The sequence below is a fragment of the Alexandromys fortis genome, unplaced genomic scaffold (genome assembly GCF_014885135.2).
Source record: "Alexandromys fortis isolate MF-2015 unplaced genomic scaffold, M_Fortis_MF-2015_v1.1 scaffold_21, whole genome shotgun sequence".
NCBI lineage: Eukaryota > Metazoa > Chordata > Mammalia > Rodentia > Cricetidae > Alexandromys > Alexandromys fortis.
The window spans coordinates 4,223,853-4,244,280 of NW_026067905.1; the positions used below are offsets into that span (position 1 = coordinate 4,223,853).

The window sequence follows — 20,428 nt, forward strand, 5'->3', positions numbered from 1 at the left end:
CATCACCAGCTGTCTCTTCATCAAGCAGTTCTCCATTTGCTCTTTGCCCTTATGTTTATGCAAATCAACTTTTACTTTAAAATAATTACACGACTCTGACTTGTCGATCTCTCACCTTAGGATTTTGTTTTTATTGTTTTTGACTCTGATTGTCTTTTGACCTTCACAAAGACTGAACAGAAACCTGGAGAAATGTCCAACCCCTCCTGAGCAATGGGGAGGTTGACCCTATTCATGGTGGGTTGTAGTAAAATAGCATGGCTCCTTTCTTTTAGAATTTTGTCTGATGTTTCTAGAAAGTGCTCAAAAGGTAATATGAAGCCTTATCAGTTTAGTTTTTGTGGTGCATCCGGCCTCGACGTATTCTAGGCTTGCATTTGAAATTGATCACAAAACAAGCAACAGCCGTAAAACCATTCTCATGTGTGTCATCTTAGGGGCTCAGAAGTTCTTCCCTGGAAGACCCCTCTCATTCTACCCATCTCCGCATTCCTTTGTACTTTTTCCCCTATTACTTATTCACAAATTCTTTCACTATGCCTTATATGGCTCACGGATGTAAAACTTGGTCACCAGCTGAGAGTGCTAATTTGGAAAGTTCTGAAAACTTCCATGTCTTGGGCCTAGCTGGAAGAAATGGGTCACTTCAGGGTATGCCTGATAGTGTAACATGTGTTCTGCCTGTGCTACTTGTTGAGATGATAAACTTGGTTCTTCCATGCTTTCCTGATCCGGAAGCTCTGTCTGCTCATAGCCCAGACACAGAGGAGCCAGCTGCCCATGAACTGAATTCCCCTGAAATTCTGGGCCCATGTCAACAGTTGTGTGAGGCCTTTTGTCAAAGCAATAGAAAACTGATGGATACCTTTAACCCACCTCCTTCTGTAGATTCTTTAGTCTCAAATGGAAAGCTTGAAATTTTTTACTGAAAATTGGGCTTCTCTTTACCGTTATTTCTAAATAGACATGTTCTTTTGATTCCAACATTCTCTCTAACATGGCATGGGAATTAGTAGTACCAAAGACACCAAAGACAGAGGTGTCTGAGGGTGCATTCTGAGAGATGAACTGTTAGGTGATCCTAGCATTTTGCAAAGTTTTTCACAGTGAGTACTTCCACACAGCTAGGTATTGCCTACTATACATCTACACTGTACAGTGTAGTATACTACTTTGTGGCTATAAATTTGTACATCACTTGTAAGTGACTTCACAGCCAGTAACTTAGTCAGACCACTACTTTTCAGAAAAGTAACTCAGAGTTGCTTCAGCATCATCTGAAACCTGTATCTTTGTAGCACTGTAGGATCTTTAGGGGAACAATGAGAATTGAGCTATTATGTCTGTGCTAAAAAATACCTTCTTCTCAGATTCCCCCTAAGGATCTGCTCCAAGGTCTTGAGGGTCATTGTCTTTCAGAGAGATGTGCATGGCAGTTTCCTAGGTTTGCTTATCAAGATTCTCACAAATCTTTGGGGACATTCTCATCATTAATGGTTAATGTGGGTGGACCCAGGCAACTGTGGACAGTGCTACCCTTAGGCAGGTGGTCCTGGGTCACATAAAAAAGCAAACTGAGTATACCATGGAGTTAGCAAGCTATGTTCCTTCATAATCTCTCTCTCTCTCTCTCTCTCTCTCTCTCTCTCTCTCTCTCTCTCTCTCTCTCTGTGTGTGTGTTCCAAAACAGGGTTTTACCTTGTAGCCCTGACTGTCCTGGAACTCTATAGACCAGGTTGACCTTGAAAAGTTCTCTGTTTCAACTTCTGCTTTGAATTCCTTCCTTGAGTTTCTGCCCTGGCTTCCCACTGTGCTGGGCTATAAATTTCAATGTGAGATAAACCCCAGGTTGATTTTGGTCACAGTGTTTATCTGAGCATTAAAAGCAAACACATCCTCATCTAGATGAGTGGCTGAATGAGCCGTGTGCTGTGGGACATGCTTATACCCTCTTTTTCTCTCCTACAGTTCTGTTTCTATTTTGTTTCTCGCTTGTGGAGTAGAAGGGGTGAATCAGAAATAAATAAACACGGTCCTGTATTCTTGTGAGACTGGTTGTGGTATTCACATTTAATTGGACAGATACCACATAGAGATCCCTATTGAAGGCAGAAGGGGGACTCATATTATCATTAACTATTCTCCACAGATGAAATCAGTGTCTCAAATACATCTGCTTCTGTTTTGTCCAACATACATATGTGGTCCTGATAACAAAACTTCAGTGTTTTAAAAATCACTTCTGCTATGAATGAGTTAGGTGTGGTGGTCCATACCTATAATTCCTGCCCTGGGGAGTTAGAGGCAGAGGGATCTTGAGATTAAGACTAGCTTGGGGTCCACGAGACTCTGCTTCATAGCAACAAAGTAAAAATAACAATAATAGAAAGCAATGCTTCACTTAAAGCTTTGAAAAATACTGCATATTCCATAAATTTAATATGAGCATGCATTAAAAAGATTTTAGTGATGCCTGATGAATTATTTGAAAAACAGACTTAGGAGGCTGGGAATATGGGCAAAATAATGTTATTGGCAAGTGTGTAGGCCTTCGTTTAGATGCCTAGACCCTACGAAATAAACTGGGCATTGTGACACATGCCTGTGACCTCACTGCTAGGAGATGGACTCTGGAGGGTGGTGGAGATTGACTAGCCAGATGGCTATCTCATGAGCCCCAGGTTCAATGAGAGGCTCTGTCTCAATAACTAAGGTTGGAGAAGATATCTGATGTTGACCTCTGACCTCCACACATGCATCCATTGGCATACACACCATCATACACCTTTGCACCCCTTTACACTCTTCATAAGTAATTTTTTTTTAAAATGTGACGTTCTATTCTAAAAGAAGAGAATGAAGTGTTTCAGGTGACCTTAGAATTTATTAGTAGGATCTTTCTCCTTAACTTAAGAATGAAGCATAGGCGATGAACAATGTAGTTGAATTTAAAAGGTGTGCGTGCATATTAGTCTTTGTTCATGATGTTGATGTCTAACTGATCTGTCTGTATGTGTGTGTTCCTGCATGCCGTGGAACACATGTGGAGGTCAGAGGACAACCTGAAGGAGTAAGTTCTTTCTTATCATACAAGTCCTGGGGACCAAACTCCAGGTGGGCGGTTTTAGCAGAAAGTGCCTTTACTCACTGAGCCATCTTGTTGATCCTGGACCACTTTCTTAAAATAATGCACAAGTTAGAATTGCTTATTTCATTGGAGGTTTTTTCTACAGACTTATATGAGTCTATATGAAGAAAGTAAAATAATTCAGGGTGCTTCTAGATCGAGCTTTCTAGGAAGAGCGATGAAGTTGCAGATGGCTTAGAGTCATCAGACACTGTGAAGCCTTCATTACGTTAATCTAAAGCTTAATTGTATTTAATCCATTATTATCTTTCTGATGAATAATTTATGAGAATTCTCCATCATTTTTGAACTTAAATGCCTCCAATCATTGAATAATGTAAGCTTCAGTGGAAATCAACTGACCATAATTAAAATATGATAGAATTTTCAAAGCCTGAGTTAGATGCCAGAAACAAAAGAACATGGTAAAAACATTTTCTCACCTGTCTACGTGCCTGAAAAACTGTAATGTCTGTGTCCAAGTCAGTCATCAGATTAACTGCCGTGCCACAAAGAACAGCAGAAGTGTGAGGCAGAAGTGTCTGGTACTCTTTTTTTAAAAAAAAGCTTAAATACTATAATCATCTTTCCAACTCACATGTGTTGGTCAATATGAATGAAATGATTTCAGGTTTTCATGAATTAAATCAGGATGGTCTCTGCTTCATTTCACACCAATTTAAGCCTTTCATGAGCTCATATTATTGATTTTCAAGACTTACTTTTAAAAAAAAGTTTTTAAAAAGTCTAACTTTCATGTATTTACCATTTTGAGAGGGCCATGATCAAGCAGAGCCAAAACATCAGGATACTTTGTTAGTTTTCTTTTAAAAAATAATTATTTAATATTATTTTAAAATTAAGTATATGTGTATGCCTGGCATGTGAATATGTGCACATAGTAGTTAGAGAATTCCTGCAGCTGGAGTTACAGGCAGTTGTGAGTCACTCCAAGTGGTTTCTGGGAAACAAACTCTGGTCTTCTGTAAGAGCAGCACAAGCTGTTCTCTTAACTGCAGAATAATCTCTCCAGTGTCTTCAAAAGCATAAGCAACTCATTATTGTCATCACTTCAGCAGTGTGCACCCATTCTTGCACATGCACGTGTGCATGTACGTGCACATACACACACACACACACACAGTGTCAGTCATCAACCAGTCTTCCACATCTGTGGATTCTGCACTTTCAGCTTGGATGCAACCAACAACAGATAAAAATTAACTTTTAAATTGTGCCTATGCTGAAAATATGTTTTTACTCATGATTTTTACCTAAATAATATAACAGCTATTTCTATAATAGTCATACTATAGTCAGCATTATAAGCAAAATATACCATTTTCTGTGTGGGTTTCCAGAAAAACTATATCACTTAATATAAGGGAATAGGATTTTCAGGGGTTTCCTGCAACCAAGGGATGATTGCATTTTAAAAATATTTTACCTTTAATGTCTTTAACAGCTCACAGAAGTTAAACTCTGATATATCAAAGACCTTTTTTGACCTAATACATACCAATCGCATTGCTTCTGTGATGTTGGTGGGTCTACTATCTATGTGTTGCTTTCATTGGTTAATTAATAAAGAAACTGCTTGGCCTTTGATAGGACAGCAGCTTAGATAGGTGGAGTAGACAGAACAGAGTTCTGGGAGGAAGAAGGCAGTGAGCCAGATGCCATGCCTTTCCTCTCCAGGCAGTTGCCATATCTCTCCTCTCCAAGATGGACACAGGTTAAGACCTTTCCTGGTAAGCTACTACCTCGTGGTGCTACACAGATTACTAAATATGGGTTAATTGAGATATGAGAGTTAGCCATTAAGCAGCTGAAGCTAATGGACCAAGCAGTGTTTAAAAGAATACAGTTTCCATGTAATTATTTCGGGTGTAAAGCTAACCATGCGGGTGGCCGGGTGCTGGGAATGCTGTCCGCTCCTCCTTCAACAGACTGGCTGCCCAACGTGCTAACAAACTCCATATAAAACCCGAGAGAGCTTAATTTTAAACTTCTGAAAACCAATGAATTAAGGAGAGATCGTTAGCCAGGCAGTTTAGCTGAAGGGACAATCCCCAAATTCAGTGAAACTCTGTCTCAGAAAAGATGGAGAACATCAGAGAAAGACACCAAACACCAACACTTGGCCTCTATATGTGCACATATCTATGTGCCGTACCTGTGCACCCACATGACAACCATCCCAGTCTACATAGTAAGATCCTACCTACAAAACTGCTGTGGGGCAATGGTCTTTTATCCTGTTACTTGTATTATTTTAATAAAACACTGATTGGCCAGTAGCCAGGCAGGAAGTATAGGTGGGGTGACCAGGCAGGAAGTGGAAGCAGAGCAATGAGAACAAGAGAATTCTGGGAAGAGGAAAGAGTCAGTCTGCAGTCGTTCACCCAGATGTAGAGGACACAGATGAGAACACCTCGCTGATGAAAGGTACCAAGCCTTGTGGCTAACACAGACAAGAATTATGAGTTAAGATGTAAGAATTAGTTAATAAGAAGCCTGAACTAATAGGCCAACCAGTTTATGATTAATGTATATCCCTGTGTATTTCTTTGGAACTGAATGACTGTGGGACTGGGCGGGACAGAAACCTCTGTCAACACAAAGCAATGAAGCAAAAGAAGAAAAACAAAGATGCATTTGATACAAAGAAAAGTCAAAGTCTAGAAAAGATGTATTAGTATCACTCAAGAGAAAACTGAACCATCTATATCACAATCCAGCAAAGGATGAGAGTAGAAAGTTCTATCAGGAACAATGATAAATGGTAGTAATCTAGAGAATTTAATAAAAATGTTCATGAAGGATTATGTGTGTCCATGATTGTATTTGGAAATTTTAACACCTGTCTCTTAGTAACTCATAGAGCTAATATATACAAAATCACTAGGACAGTCTAAGGCTTGAGAAATTTGATATTAACCAGCATGACCTAACTGACATTCACCAAGCTCCTCACCAAGCAGTGGCTGTGCAGATTCTTTACAGCCACACCTGGAGCATTTGACAAGCTGCACTGAGTGCTCTCAATCTAGAGAGACTCAGATCACGTGAACTATGTCCTTGAATTGCCTTCGGATCCTCTTACTTCTCCTGCCCTCTTGCCGGTATTCTAAGACTTAACACCAGGTATGAGGCTGAGACCAGGGTTTTGGTTCACACTGAGTAAACACTTTACCAGCCTCAGCACACACTGAACTACAGGCCCAGGCCCTAGTTTGTTGTTTATAACATCCTTATTTAAGATGTCCTTAGGAGCAACCATCATCTCTGTAAGCAAATTTGACTTTCTAAGTTGTATTGATGAATTTCATTCCCAATCAGTTTCTGGAAGTGGGTGGGTGTCTTTGCCTCCCTCTTTCCCTCAGTTCTCTGACTTGGGACCACAGTGGAATTAAAGTAGATATTGCAGACAGCCCTGCCTCTGATAGTTTTCTAAACAGTTGGTAACAAAACAATGCATATCCAAATAATTCACAAAGATGGAATCAATTAGAATAATTTTAAACTGAAGGACAATGGAAAACAACAAACCAACATTTGGAGGCTACAGCTAAAGGGATGCTCAGAAGAAAAACTGCAGCTCTAGCTACCTGTGTTATAAAGGACAAATTATTTCATGTTACTTTAGTTTTCATTAGAAAACTTGGAAGACATAAAACGGTAGCTTTTTCATTTGTTTGCAGTTTGCCTGCTTGGGTCTCTCTCTTCTCTCTCTCTCTCTCTCTCTCTCTCTCTCTCTCTCTCTCTCTCTCTCTCTCTCTCTCTCTTCTCACGTCTTTGAAGATATTATCTTTGCTCACAAAATCCCAAGTTGAGGACTCTGTTGTTGGATACTTGGAAGATCCTGTGCTGCCGTAAAACTTCTCTGTTTTTCAGGTGGTTTCTTCCTACACTACTTCATCTTTCCTGGTGCTTTCCTTTTCTCTCACTGTTTAAAAATGTCCTTCTGTTCTTCTGCATTTGGTTTCAGTATTTGAAAAAGTATGTGAGGAGAACAGTCTCTCCTGAGGGAAACAGTGAAGAAGGAAGGTCCAAAGAAGAATGCATCACTCAATACCCCGAGGGACTGGGGTGAACACAGCTGAGGTGTTAGGCAAAATGAAGACCCATGGGTTTTGGATTTGAGTTTTAACTCAGAGTGTACACGAGCTCCCATGCAGCATTGTAGTGTTTATGTTATTAGTGAAGAGTCCTTTAACATACTGAAAAATGGAGATATTCTTAAAACACTTGCAACTGAGTTGCAATACATGTCTGGACACCCAAAATACAGTGGTAGATAAGAATGTTTGACAAATTTAAAATTGGACTTATTGTCTTTAAGTATTTGCTTGTGAATAAATCTGTAACATTTTTCTATTCTATCTCCTCTGTGGCTTGCGTTATTTATGCCCTGTGGTTGCAGAACCCCAAGAAAGCTATGAATGTGAACCTTTTAGTGTGTTTTTTTTTGTAATTTAATTCTACAGTTTCTTGAGTGTGAACTTTGTAGATGACATTGTCATGTAGCAGTGTTAAAAGGTTGACATGTCTGAAATACTGAAACAAAGGAAAGAATATTATAGCAACTAATAAATAATTCACAGGCGAATAGAAAATATTGAATAGCATTTAGAGCATAATAGACATGAAAGGGAACTGAATGGATTTGTTGATAATTATGTATAAGAATAAAATAATTGAAAGACGGAATATAAATTAGAGTGAAGTTTTAGTCAGTCATTAGGTGAGTGTGACACAGAAACTAAGTAACAAGTAGTGCCAGAGTTAGAAAAGGTCTTTGTGGAAAGTAGAGGAGCAATTTGGAATTTTTGAGACAAAAAGATATCAAAGTATAAATGTCCTTCAGACAGTTAGAAATGTAAAAATGGAATTCAGAGAAAGATTAAAAATAGAGATTTAAATTGGGGGGGAATTTCCCATTATCTTTGAAGTCACAATATATTAAAGTAGGAGATTAGTTTCAAGATTAGCTTCAGTCAGGAACCTAAATATTGAAAGGCCGATAAGGCAAGATATTAGAAAGAGTATTTCAAAGGAAATTTTGAGAACATATGGACATCAAAGTCTCATAGACACCTGGCAACAAAATAAAAAATGAAAACAAAGATTAAAGCTGTTGGTATTAAAAGGAGATTGATGGTAATAAGTTCATAGAAAAATGTAGGATTGATTTCTTTGAAAAACAATTGGTCATCATTAAGGATTACAAATACACTCATCAAAGCAGCAGTGTATAAAAATCAAACTTACAAACTTTATCTATGTGGCAAAAAAGTCACTGAAAAGAAGTCAAGAAAAATCATTCTATTCATAGAATGTAGCAAAAACGTAACGCTTAGGTATAAACTCAAAAGAAGATGTTCTAAGAAGGAAGACCTTGGAAGGCCCTACCATCATTAAGCAAATGCCCATAATATCAAAGGTGCTCCACATTCAGTGGAGTCTCCAGGAAAACTCCAATGACATTCTTTGCAAATCCCTTCTATCCCAAGTCAACATTTCAATGAAAGCACAAAGACCTAGAATTACCAACAATCCTTATCAGAAAGAGAAGTGCAGGAGGTATCCCAGTGGCTGGCTTCAACTGTACTACAGAACCATGGTGACAAGAATACAGCAGGTTAGTTAGGGCACAGGAAAAAGAAACCCTCACAGCTACAGCTATCTGATTTTGATAAAACTATTAAAAATATAGGGAAAAATCTGAGTATTGAAGAGATGACTCAGCAATTAAAAGTGCTTGCTGCTCTTCCAGGGGACCCTTGTTCAGTTTCTAGGACCCGTGTCAGAAGTGTCACAACTGCCTGTAACTCCAGCTCGAGGTAGTCTGACACTCTCTTCCGGCTCCTGCTGACACACACACACACACACACACACACACACACACACTTTAAAATAATAATAAAAAATAGGCAAAAAAACAAGATTCTTTTAACAAGTGGTATTGGGAAAATAGTACTTACATATAAAAAGGAATGGAAATAGAAAGACAATGGTTAAGTACACTAGCTGCTGTTGCAGAGAGTCTGGGTTTGATTCCCAGCACATACATGATGGCTCACAATAGTCTGTCTCTCCAGTTCCAGGGAATTTGTCACCCCTCTCTGTCCTCTATAGACACTGTTCATGCATGGTTCACACACACACACACACACACACACACACACACACACACACACACACACGTAGGTACAGCTAAAAACACACAGATGAAAGAAAATTAAAGACTGAAACTAGATTATCTCTCATGGCAAAAAAAAAAAAATCAGCTCACACTATGTAACAGACCCAATGGCAGACCTAAAATGCTGAACCACTAGCCGAATACAGGAGGAACACTCCAAGATCTAGGCATAAGCAGTGACTTTCTAAATGGATCAGCAATCGCTAAGAAAATAATGGAAAAGATTTCCAAATGGGATTGCACTGCATTTAAAAGCTTTGGCACAGCAAAAGAAACAAGTAGAAAATACAGACTGTAAACTAGGAAAGAATCTTAGCAAAGAACTCATTTGTCAGGGAATTAATATCCAAACTAAAAAACTGAAAAAACAAAAATGCCTACTTCAAACAATAAAACTGGCAAATAAATGAAAGAGACACTTTTCAAACAAAGAAGTACAAATGACCAATAAGCACATGAACAAAGCAAAATGTCTTTTGTGAACTGGAAACACATGGGCTTGTTTTTGAGATGGCAGGCTCTGTTTTATCTTTCCTTCATAAGCAAGTGTTTCCTCCTGTCTTGTGTCCTCTGAGATCATTGCCCAGCCAGGCGACTCCTGTGTGTTGGGACATCACTTGCAGCTCATTCTAAACAACTACTGACTTTATGTGACAGAGAGACATAATGGGGAGATTTAGAACCACTGGCTCGTTCTAGTGGTAACCTCGAGGGCTTGGGAATATTCAAATTGTGTCAAAGGGAGACAAAGAGGAGACACTGTGCACACCAGGGGAGACTGTGATCTCAGGAGGATATGCACATGAGAACACTGCAGAAACTTTGGGAAGAATATCTAAAACGGGGAACCTGGAAGAGCCCTAGAGGTTTAAAAATATTTCAAGTCCAAATGATGATAAAAGTTTCTTTGCCAAAAAGCTGAAATACTGTTAGATGTCTTGACCATGCCTCTGTATAACTGCAGCCATTTGTCGGCTGTGATCACTAGAGTAACTCAGATTATGCTTCTTTGAACGGGAAAGGATATTTTAAAGCAGTTTTGATTGAGCCTGTGTTCTCATAGGAGGAAAGGAGTTCCTAGAAAAAAGCTTTGAAGATTTAATATAAGATAAACAATTCCTTTCATCAAACTTAATATAATACAACAGGAGTTTGGGCATAATAATTCATTTTAATATTAATATAAAATCAAGCACAAGTTCTGGAGTCTGATTACTTTGGTACATGAACACATTGAAAGATTTAAAATTAAATTTTAATTTTGTGTCCTCCATATTAAAATGGAACATATTTTCAGATGAGTGGGAGAAATAATGATTTAGCAACACTCTGAGGGCAGCAGAGATGGCTCAGCAGTTAAAAGTGTATACTGGTCCTGTATAAGAACTAAGTTCTGTTCTCAGCACCCACAGTGAGCAATCCGCTACCTCCTGTATCACCATCTCCAGGATATCAGATGCATCTGGCCTCCATAGACACCTACACCCATGTGCATCTAAACACACACACACACACACACTCTCTCTCTCTCTTAAAATAAACAATGTCTGAAACACACAGAGAACTTTGGAGATGACTTTCAAATTTGAAAACAATCCTAGCTCTCAGTTGTCTATATGAGAAATGATCTGCTATTTGAAAATAGTATTTGACAGATTTGAAGCGACAACTAAATAGGATTGGAGGGCTGTCTTTCATATGACAGAGGACTCACTGAAGAGATGACAATGACATGTCTGACATGTATGACTGGGCCATCAGTGGGTACAGAGGTCCTGGGGCAGCAACATGCCTTCATATTCCAGGCGGAGTAAGGAGCCATTGAGGCTGGGATAGATGGAGAGATTGAGGTCAGAACCGAGGTTGAGCCTGTCAAGCAACCAGATATGCACAACTTTGGATGACACTAGGTATCTTGATTTCATTGTACATCAGATGAGACTTTAAAGGACTCTGAAGAAAGAAATGGCAGGAATGGGACTTTCTTCCCACAGCAGTATTAGAGCTACTAAATTCAGTACAGATGAAAAGCAACAGGGGCAGAAGCAAAGAGAACTTTAAAAGGCTAGAGTGATAGTTTAGGTGGGGAATGATGGTGATTTGAAGCAATGCAGATGGGAAAGTCTGAGCTTCTGTGTTTATGCTTCAAATAAAGAGAATCTCCAGATAGGGTAGATGTATCTTGTAAGAGGAGTGGAATTGAATGGCTAAAAGCTTCAGCATGTGTCACTTGAAGGCAGAGAGTGAAATAGTGATGGACAAGATGAGACTCGTGCTTAGGGGGTAGCCATCAAAAGTTGGATTTGGAGCGTACTGAGTTTGAGATGCCGATGGGAATTTTGAGAAGCCTTCTAACCAGCTCTGGATTTGGGGAGAACAATAAAAAGAGGTTGTAAAGAAAATGACAAGAATTGGAAATTATTAAGCTAAAGGTAGAAAAAGACAAGAGATCTCAAACTGAAACTTGGAGTTATGACTTTCTCCATGTCAGTAGATTGGGAAGGAGAAAACCCAGAATCACCGTGATGGATGCCCGTGTAACCTTAGTGCTCTGGAGGCTGAGGCAGGAGGGTCACTGCCAGCTTGAGGACACATAATGAATTCCAGGCCAGTCTAAGATGCATAGTGAGAACCTACCTCAAAACAGAGCAAACAAAGCAAAACAAACAAGAAAGACTAAAAGCAGAGGCAGGAAGTAGATGGAGAGAGAGCACTGGGGCAGTATTAATAATCTTCTGTGGGCACTGACATCACACAGCCATGCCCCTTTGAACCCTCAGGGGGACCTCGTGACCTTTGGGTCTTCACTCACTTTTTCTTCGTTTCTCATTCTTGCACTTACCACCTATTCTTCCTGGCTTTGAATGGCCTCATTGGTAGGCTTGACTTCGTGAGTGTAAAATGCATTTTTTTTTGAAACTGTCAAATGTAATTTTGAAATTCATCGGTTGGATGGAATGGGTGACCAACTTAGTTAATATTGTTTTTGATCAAAAATTAGGCATGGCCATTGAAAAAAGTCACCCAGATCACTGTGAGATTTACATGCCAGATCTGAAAGCAATTTCAACAGGCATTCTTCTAAATTGTTTTGAGTAATAAAAACATTATTGAAACAAATAGGTCATTTCCAAAGGGACTGTTTTCATGGCTAAAAAGTAGACAATAAATTTATATAAACTCTTTAGACTTAGCAATATTTCTTACTATTCTTTTTTGTCACATGATGATATAGATGATCAAGAGCCATGAACACACATGTAGCCATAAATAATATTTGATGGAATCCTCATGTACCAGTGTAAAAATTTCTGGAGCAACTGCTACTCTGATTTACAACAGTTTTCTTACTCAAAACAATGGAAAATAATTACTTCATTTTGAGACAGAGATTTTTAGTTTATCAGGCTGGCCCCAAATGCGCTACATAACTGGGAATGACCTTAAGCTTCTGATACCCCTGCCTCTGTCTCCCAAGTGCTAGGATTTCAGATGTGTGTCACCACGCCTGCTTTAGGCAGTGCTGGAGACTGAACCTCGGCAAGGACTCTATTGATGGTGCTACATTTTCAGGAAGTTATTTTAATAAATAAAACATCTACTAAACCTTGAAAATATGTGTTCAGATATTTCAAGACCTGACAACTGTGAACACTACAGATTTAGTGAGAAACGTCCTGGACTCTCTGGCTAACATTGTCTTCTAAAGGATGCATCCCCTGCAAGTTATGCCAATTCCTTGTTCACTGAATAAATATTTATTAAATGTAGTGTGTACCAGACACATGTCATGTGGTGAGGAGATTGCTGCCTTAGATCCTTCCAAACACACCCTGAAAGACTTACATGCACAAGGAATAGAGCCGCAACTGAGTTAGCTTAGTGCACGTCATGAGTTTGTCTCTGGTAGCCATGTCACGTGCAGGGCCTGTTTGGAGGAGCTAGTGAAGCTTAGTTCCCCTTTCTGTTCACTATGCCCACACTGAGTTCATTTTATTACTTGCCCCATGACACAGAAAGCTTTCTGGCCTCCCAGAGAATTAGCATCCTTTGTTAGGTGGTGATCTCCCTTTCTCCATATCTCTCTGATTTTAATTCTTAATGAAGCTCTTCTGTAGGCCTCAGAGGAAAGGTTCACCTTGCCTTTAAAGTTCCATCACATTTAAATCTCCATGTATTGTAACATTTCTGTCTAATTTGCTCCCTCTCACCTTGAAGCTGGATCATGGCCTTGAAACACTTCCATTCAAATAAACCTTGCTTCTGTTTAACACAATGGGAAACCTGCCAAGAATTCCTAGACAGGGTTGCTGTGTTGATGTAGGTTCCCTGACAAAGAGAGACCGCAAAGAGTGGGATAACTACCTACTTCCTCTAGGTACAGACTTTGAAATAGGACTACAGCATCAAGAACAACCAGGGAAGGGCTGGGAAGGTGGCTCAGTGGGTAAAGGGCCTGATGCTCAAACATGCGATCCTGAGTTCAGGTCCCAAGCATCATGATAAAAGTTGGATCGGCAGCATGATTCTATCACCCTGGTTCTAGGGAGGTGCATAGCTCCCTGTTGCTCACTGGTCAGCCAGTCCAGCCAATCGGTGAGTTACAGATTGAATGAGAGATCCTTTCTCAAAAAGTAAGATGGAGATTGATAGAAGAAAATGTCTGACTTCTAGCCTCCAAATGTGATTGCACACATGTATTTGTGAATACACACACACACACAGATACACACACAAGAAAGCATCAGGATAACAGAATGTCATTGAATAGAAAAAAACTAAGATGTCAGTTAACAATGAAAGAAACAAAGATGAAATGTTTGGCATAAAAGAAAACAAATTTAAAAATGCTGTTTCAAGGACATCCAGCAAACACCCAAGATAACAAAGTCCCATTTTTCCTTGAAGAGAAAGAAATACATCTAAACAATGACATAAAAAGGTGATGACTAAGATCATAATGCAAAAGTAAAAATAAAGATACAGTGAGACTTTTGGGTGGAAACTTCCAGAAGCTGTTAGCTTTACAGAGACAGAAGATAGGAGCTAGGGTGCCACACAGTAAGAGAGAGTAGGTCTTCCTCTGAGCTCAGTCAGATGAGCCACAGAAATTTTTGGAAACCAGTCTGTTTCTCCCCCGCACCAAGCCATTCCTGCTTTCTCAGAGACTATTCACAGGGTTTTCCTAGACCTTCATTTGGCGTATAGGCCCGTGTTCATTAGATGACTTTCCCTGTGAGATTCTGTAGCCTTTACACTAAAGATCATGTTCAAACTGAGACAAAAACAATGCCGTTGGCTGCTTGGTCCTCATTTAAACTTGGCTGTTAGACCCATTTCTGTTGCAGAATATTCCTTTATACTGTGTGAAGACGTATCACTGTGCTTGGTTTAATGAAAAGCTAAGCAACCAACAGCTAGGCAGAAGGTATATGTGGGGCTTCTGGTCAGAGAGAACTCTGGGAAGAAGAAAGGCAGAGTCACCAGGCAGAGGCGGAGGAAGCAGGAAGGACAGAATGGAGATGAGGTAATGAGCATAATGAGTGAAAGATGCAGATTAAAAAAAATAGTTAAATTTAAGTTATAAGAGCTTAGGAGCAAGCCTAAGCTAAGGCTGAACTTTCATAATAAGTCTCTGTGTCATTACTTGGGAACTGACTGGCGGAACAGAATCAGACTCATTATGCATCTCCTTTACTAATGCCGACACTAATGGCCCAGACCAGAGGAGGTGGATGGTCTGTTTAATGGAGGGCGTCTGGTCTCTTTGGACATGGGAGTAACTTACGATATTTTTCATGTGTTTCACCAGGATGGTGAGCTTCGAGTCCTCGTATGTCATCAGTAACTGTACTTTAGGGTTATTGTCTGAATATTTCTCACCTGAAAGAAACAGGGAGTGTTAGTTAAATCAGAACTATCTCAGCACAGAATTTATGAAGACTTTAAAGATGAAACAGGCAGGACCAGCAGAAGAAGGTGATGGGAACTTTCTTCAGGTGATGTTGAAATATTCAGAAAGTTCAGGACCCTGGATGCTTAGTCAGAGGTGACCTAGCTCTCTTCCTAATAGTCCATTCCAGCTTTCATTGACACAGTTATTTAAACAGCTATTTAAAGTTAAGACCTCCATGTACCTTTTAGTTGTTGCTTCTCTCACTAGCTGATGACCTGATTAAAAACTGGAGGTCAGAAACTGAGCATGATCTTTAAGATAAATTTTATTTTAAATTGTGTGCCTGTATGTGTGCATGTGTGTACTTGTACGTGTGTGTGTGCGCGCACACACACACACACATACATAATCACACATGAATGCAGGTGCCCATAGTGCATTAAATATCCTGGACCTGAAGTTACAGGCTGTTGTGAGCCACAGAAATGGATGCTGGGACCCAAACTCAGATTCCCTGGAAGAACAGTAAGTGCTCATACCTTCTGTGACATCTCTTCAGTTCAATGGTCTTTAGAAATCTGTCAATCTGGTCTTGGGACCCAGCTCTGCTACCTCAGACTTTCACTGTGACTAAGCTAATCAACTTTCTGTGGCAAGTGACTTACTTCTGGGTAGCTGAGGTGACTAAGTGATGAAATCCAGGGGTTTGTGGTGTGGTGAGCACGCAAAGACACTCGGAACTGCTCAGAGCCATCCTGCATTACACTCACCCCTCTCTGTCCTGGGGTCTCATAGAAACTAATTTAGATCCAGCTGGGTGGTGGTGGCACACACCTTTAATCCTATCCCTGGGCAGGCAAAGGCAGGTGGATCTCTGTGAGTTCAAGGCCAGCCTGGTCTACAGAGCCCAGACTTCAAATCTGTTTGTTTCCAGTGCTTATTGCTTTCTACAGCAGTGTTGATAAAACCAATCTTTGGATCAAAGTGTCCTTTTTTACTTTAAAAATTCATTTTTATTTTGTTGGTGGGTGAATGCATGCCATGGAGCCAGGTAAAAGGTCAGAGGACAACATGTGGGAATCGATTCTCTCCTTCTGCCATGTGGGTTCCAGGGATTGAACCCAGGGCACCGTGCTTGGTAGCAAGGCTCTTCACCCTCCAACTGGCACCAAAATCACTTTGTATTGGTGTTTATTAATTTATTTTATTCCCCACTATCATTTTATTTTGTAACTCACATATTTAGCCCTTAAAACATTCTTTGCTATGTTCTTCAGTTTTCATTTTATTTGCTTCCATTAAAATGCTCTTGACCATCATTTTTTGGTTGTTGAACTGTTATCCTTTTCCAAAGTCTGACCAAAAAGTGAAATATTTTTGGTCTACTGTGCCTTGAACACTCTTGGCACAACCCGTGTCAGTTCATACCTGCAGTTATTTTACAGGTAGTGTAGCCGACTTAGATCTATCTCGCACCTACTTCTCTGCCTCCAAAGGACAGATTCGGCTATTTGTTTTAGAGCACACACATAAGGTGTTTATTCAATAACAAGGTAACATCAGTTTTACCTTGAACTACATCATTATGTCAATAATATAAATACTTTAGTTTTTAAACTGAAAAGTTCTGCTTTTTTATCCAAGGATTAAGCATAGATTATTGCATGTCTAATGATCCCCCCTGCTAGTCTCCGGTGTACAGATGCTAAAGAAAGTTAGAGGATAAAGAGTTATTGAAAACAAAAATGTCAGTGTTCAATTCCAGATGCCTTGCAGCTCTCTTTGTTTTCAGATGGTTAATCCGAATGCTCTTGTTTTTTCCAGGAGGATGAGATTGCACCAGCAGCCTGAGTCCTTCCTGCATTCCTTGCTCATGATTACTAGAACAGGTTATTCATCACATGTAGGTGATAGTAGCTTTATTAGCAATTAATTGAGTTCATAGATAATAATGTGGATTACTGATATTTAAAAGAGAGCTTCTTTGAAGCAAGAGGACATCTGTTACATAAATACATTAAAAGTCACTTAAATATCCCCATTATAGTGATTGAGGAACACTGTAAGTTGATTCGCACTGAAGCAAGTGACATTTCCTAATAAAAAAAAATTAGTGAATCCTAGGTATAAAGGTGCTAAAAATACTGATGACTTTTTAATTCACGATGAATATTATATTTGAATTAAGGGGTGAAGGAATTATTAAATAGAAACCCAATGTATTTAATGAGTGAAGTTTTAATTAAGGGTAGGAAATTATCATAAATTAATGATGGAGTGTGTGAACAGTAAAAGTATGATTGCTGCAATCTCTGACTGACAGTGATGCTCTCCTCTGGCTAGGACTCTAGTGTGGCTCCCCTCCTTCCCCTTGGTCCCTTGCTCACCCATGAGGGCAAAGGGGGCAGAAGTGGCAGGATGGTCCTTGTCTGGCCTGTGAACATGATGGGAATATCCTCAGCTCAACTTAGTCCAGAGTATAGGAGATATGTAGAGTTGGGGACGGTAACTGGGGAATCACCTAATTTGCATTGAGTGGCATGCTCCTATCATATAGCTGGATTAGTAGTAGCATGGCCTTATTAAAGTAGCTAGAGTATGTCACCTAATTACCATAAGGTAGCAGGGGAAGAGCACTTGCAGGGAACTGTGTCAGGGGTCACAGTAGAGAAAAGTCAGGCATCCGGGCTTAGAGACATTCTCTGAGTAAGATCAGATAGAGAACAGGAAATTCTCTGCTGGGAATTTTGCCAACAATTTTTGTTCCATTTTGCCAAGCTTGAAGAGAGCTTGCCAGGCCATCGTAGACGGCAACCTCTGACCATTAGGGCCTCCCAACACTCTACAGAGGGATTGTTATCCAGAGATTGCATCATAGCATTGGGAAGTTCAGAACCCCAGAAAAATCAGGGTCACTAGGAATTCTTAACAGCTAATAGGCAAGTAGCAGATTGAGAATGTGCCAGCCTATGGGAGGCATTCCACTACATTCTCACAGCCAAACCTACATAGTTGGTTTCATCTGCTTTACACATGTGGAAACTGAGGCACTTCCTCCAAAGTCAGGCAGATCAGAAATGGTGGGTTCCAGGTGCTCACAGGAGCTGTGTTTACCTGAATAAGATCTGTATTAGGTGGAGTCAGTTGAAATTCCAGTATGGTTGGGAGACCCCCAAGGCCACAATCCTCAGCTGAGGAACTATTGCCAATTGGGGGAGGAGGGAGAGTCACTTGTCTTTTATGGGTGTGGCCACTGGTTGTTTGCTCAAGCCCTCAGTATTGCTCCATACCCATACATGTATGGGACCACTAACTGGTATCAACAGGTTGTGAGAGTAAAGGAGAGAGTTGGGAAGAGGCTGGTTATACCAGGGAAGCCTCAAGAGAAGTAAAGGGGGAAGTGGATGGTGGATATGATTAAGGCACACTACATGCATGTATGAATTTTTCAAAGAATAAATTAAAATACTATCTAAAAAAATAAATGGACAGAAAAGAAAAAAACAAAGTGCAGGATTAAGTGATCTCCAGGACCATATCTATAAACATCATGCTGTAACTGGAAAAATGAGAGCCACAAGCATAAAAGAAAAAGTTTAAATAAAGAGCTTGGGAAAAGCTAGATGTGAAGAAAGGGATGCTGGAATTCTGACCACTGTGGGGATTTACAGGGCGTGCTGGATTCCTTACTCAGTCCTGATAAGGTATTATTCACCTCCAGTGTTTCTGTCTTGAAACCCTGAACTAGCAAATACTTTACTTCCTATTTTCATAAAAAGTAGTATTTTGAAGTTTTTAATAAGACAAGTTATTCTCATGATTAAATGTGACAAATGACTTTTAAAGTTTGAAGTAAAAAGTCTTCCCATGTCTAACATGTATTGCTCCATAAAAGCAAAGGTATATGCAATTTCTCTTCTCCATTGTTGACAAAGACCGTGGCGTATCACTCTTCTGCACAAAGTACTTATGGATATTTTTGCATAGATATTACAAAAATAGCTTTTAGTTTTTAAAGTATAGCTTCCACTCTATGGGAGTATTGTAATTTATTTAATGAGTTCCACATAATGGGCAGGTGGGTCTTTCCTGATGACGTGTAGGCTTTGCGAACTATGTTTCAGGGGACAGCCTCACAGCTGTCCAGGGTGCCAGCTGGCGAATATCAGAGCAAAAACTCAGTAGCAGAATTTGCTGGTCAGAACCTATTTGCCTGTGCAATTCTGATAAATATTGCCAAATTAACTTCCACGGTGCTCGTACCGATTTATATTACCACCAGCAGCACATCAGAGGCCTGCTGATTTGCAACCAATATGCTAATTAAATTGTTTTTTTTTTTTTTTTTGCCAATCTGATGAGAGAGAAAGAAGATCGGTGAGGGGAACCCATGTCATGTATGTAATTTAATTTGTATTATCTTCTGAATGAGGCTGTGCATCTTCTCACTGGTCAAGAGCCACTTGTGTTTTGTGTACTTATCTTTCATAGTCCTAATTTTCTTATCCATTTCTAGAGGATGATTATATGCTATGTGAACAAATCTTAAGGATGAATCAGCAATATTTCATCTACCTTGCCACTCATTCTTACATTTCCTTTTTACTTTGCTGTTGTGTTAGGAGCGGCGAGGCTACATTGTGGTACGAGCAGCAGGACTATGTTCCTGGCACCCGGCCGCCCGCATGGCAGGCTGCGTCCCGCCACCTGGCTAGCTTTACCGAAAATAATTACACGGAAACTGTATTTTTTTAAACACTGCCTGGCCCATTAGTTCTAGCCTCTTATTGACTAGCTCTTACATATTAATTTAACCCATTTCTAATATCCCTGTAACACCACGAGGTGTCTTTCCAGGGAAGATCTTAACCTGCATCTGTCTGGAGTGGGAGAATCATGACTCCTGACTCAGCTTTCTTTCTCCCAGCATTCTGTTCTGTTTACTCCACCCACCTATGGGTTGGCCTATCAAGGGGCCTAGGCAGTTTCTTTATTAATAAGAAATCATTCCCACATCACTTTGCTGAAGTGTTTACTGCATGCAAGGTTGTTAAGGTGTCTGCATTTTACCCTCAGCCATTGCAGTACACTGCAGGACTATAAAGGGCTGCCCTCAGATTTTCTTGATCCTCTAGGATTTCATTGCTTGCATTTAACATTTCTTATTCATTTGTTATTTATCCTACAGAATGAAGGG

At 39.9% G+C, this 20,428-nt stretch overlaps 1 protein-coding gene across 5 annotated transcripts in view; it reads right to left on the minus strand.

Annotated features, from left to right (window-relative positions):
• The window catches only part of Pik3c2g (phosphatidylinositol-4-phosphate 3-kinase catalytic subunit type 2 gamma), a 364,020-nt gene that overhangs the window by 26,927 nt on the left and 316,665 nt on the right, over positions 1–20,428 (minus strand). For all 5 annotated transcript variants that reach the window (XM_050135167.1, XM_050135166.1, XM_050135168.1 and 2 more), the window contains exon 32: positions 15,124–15,218. In XM_050135167.1, the coding sequence (XP_049991124.1) occupies positions 15,124–15,218 (95 nt within the window). The remainder of the gene's footprint in view (positions 1–15,123; positions 15,219–20,428) is intronic.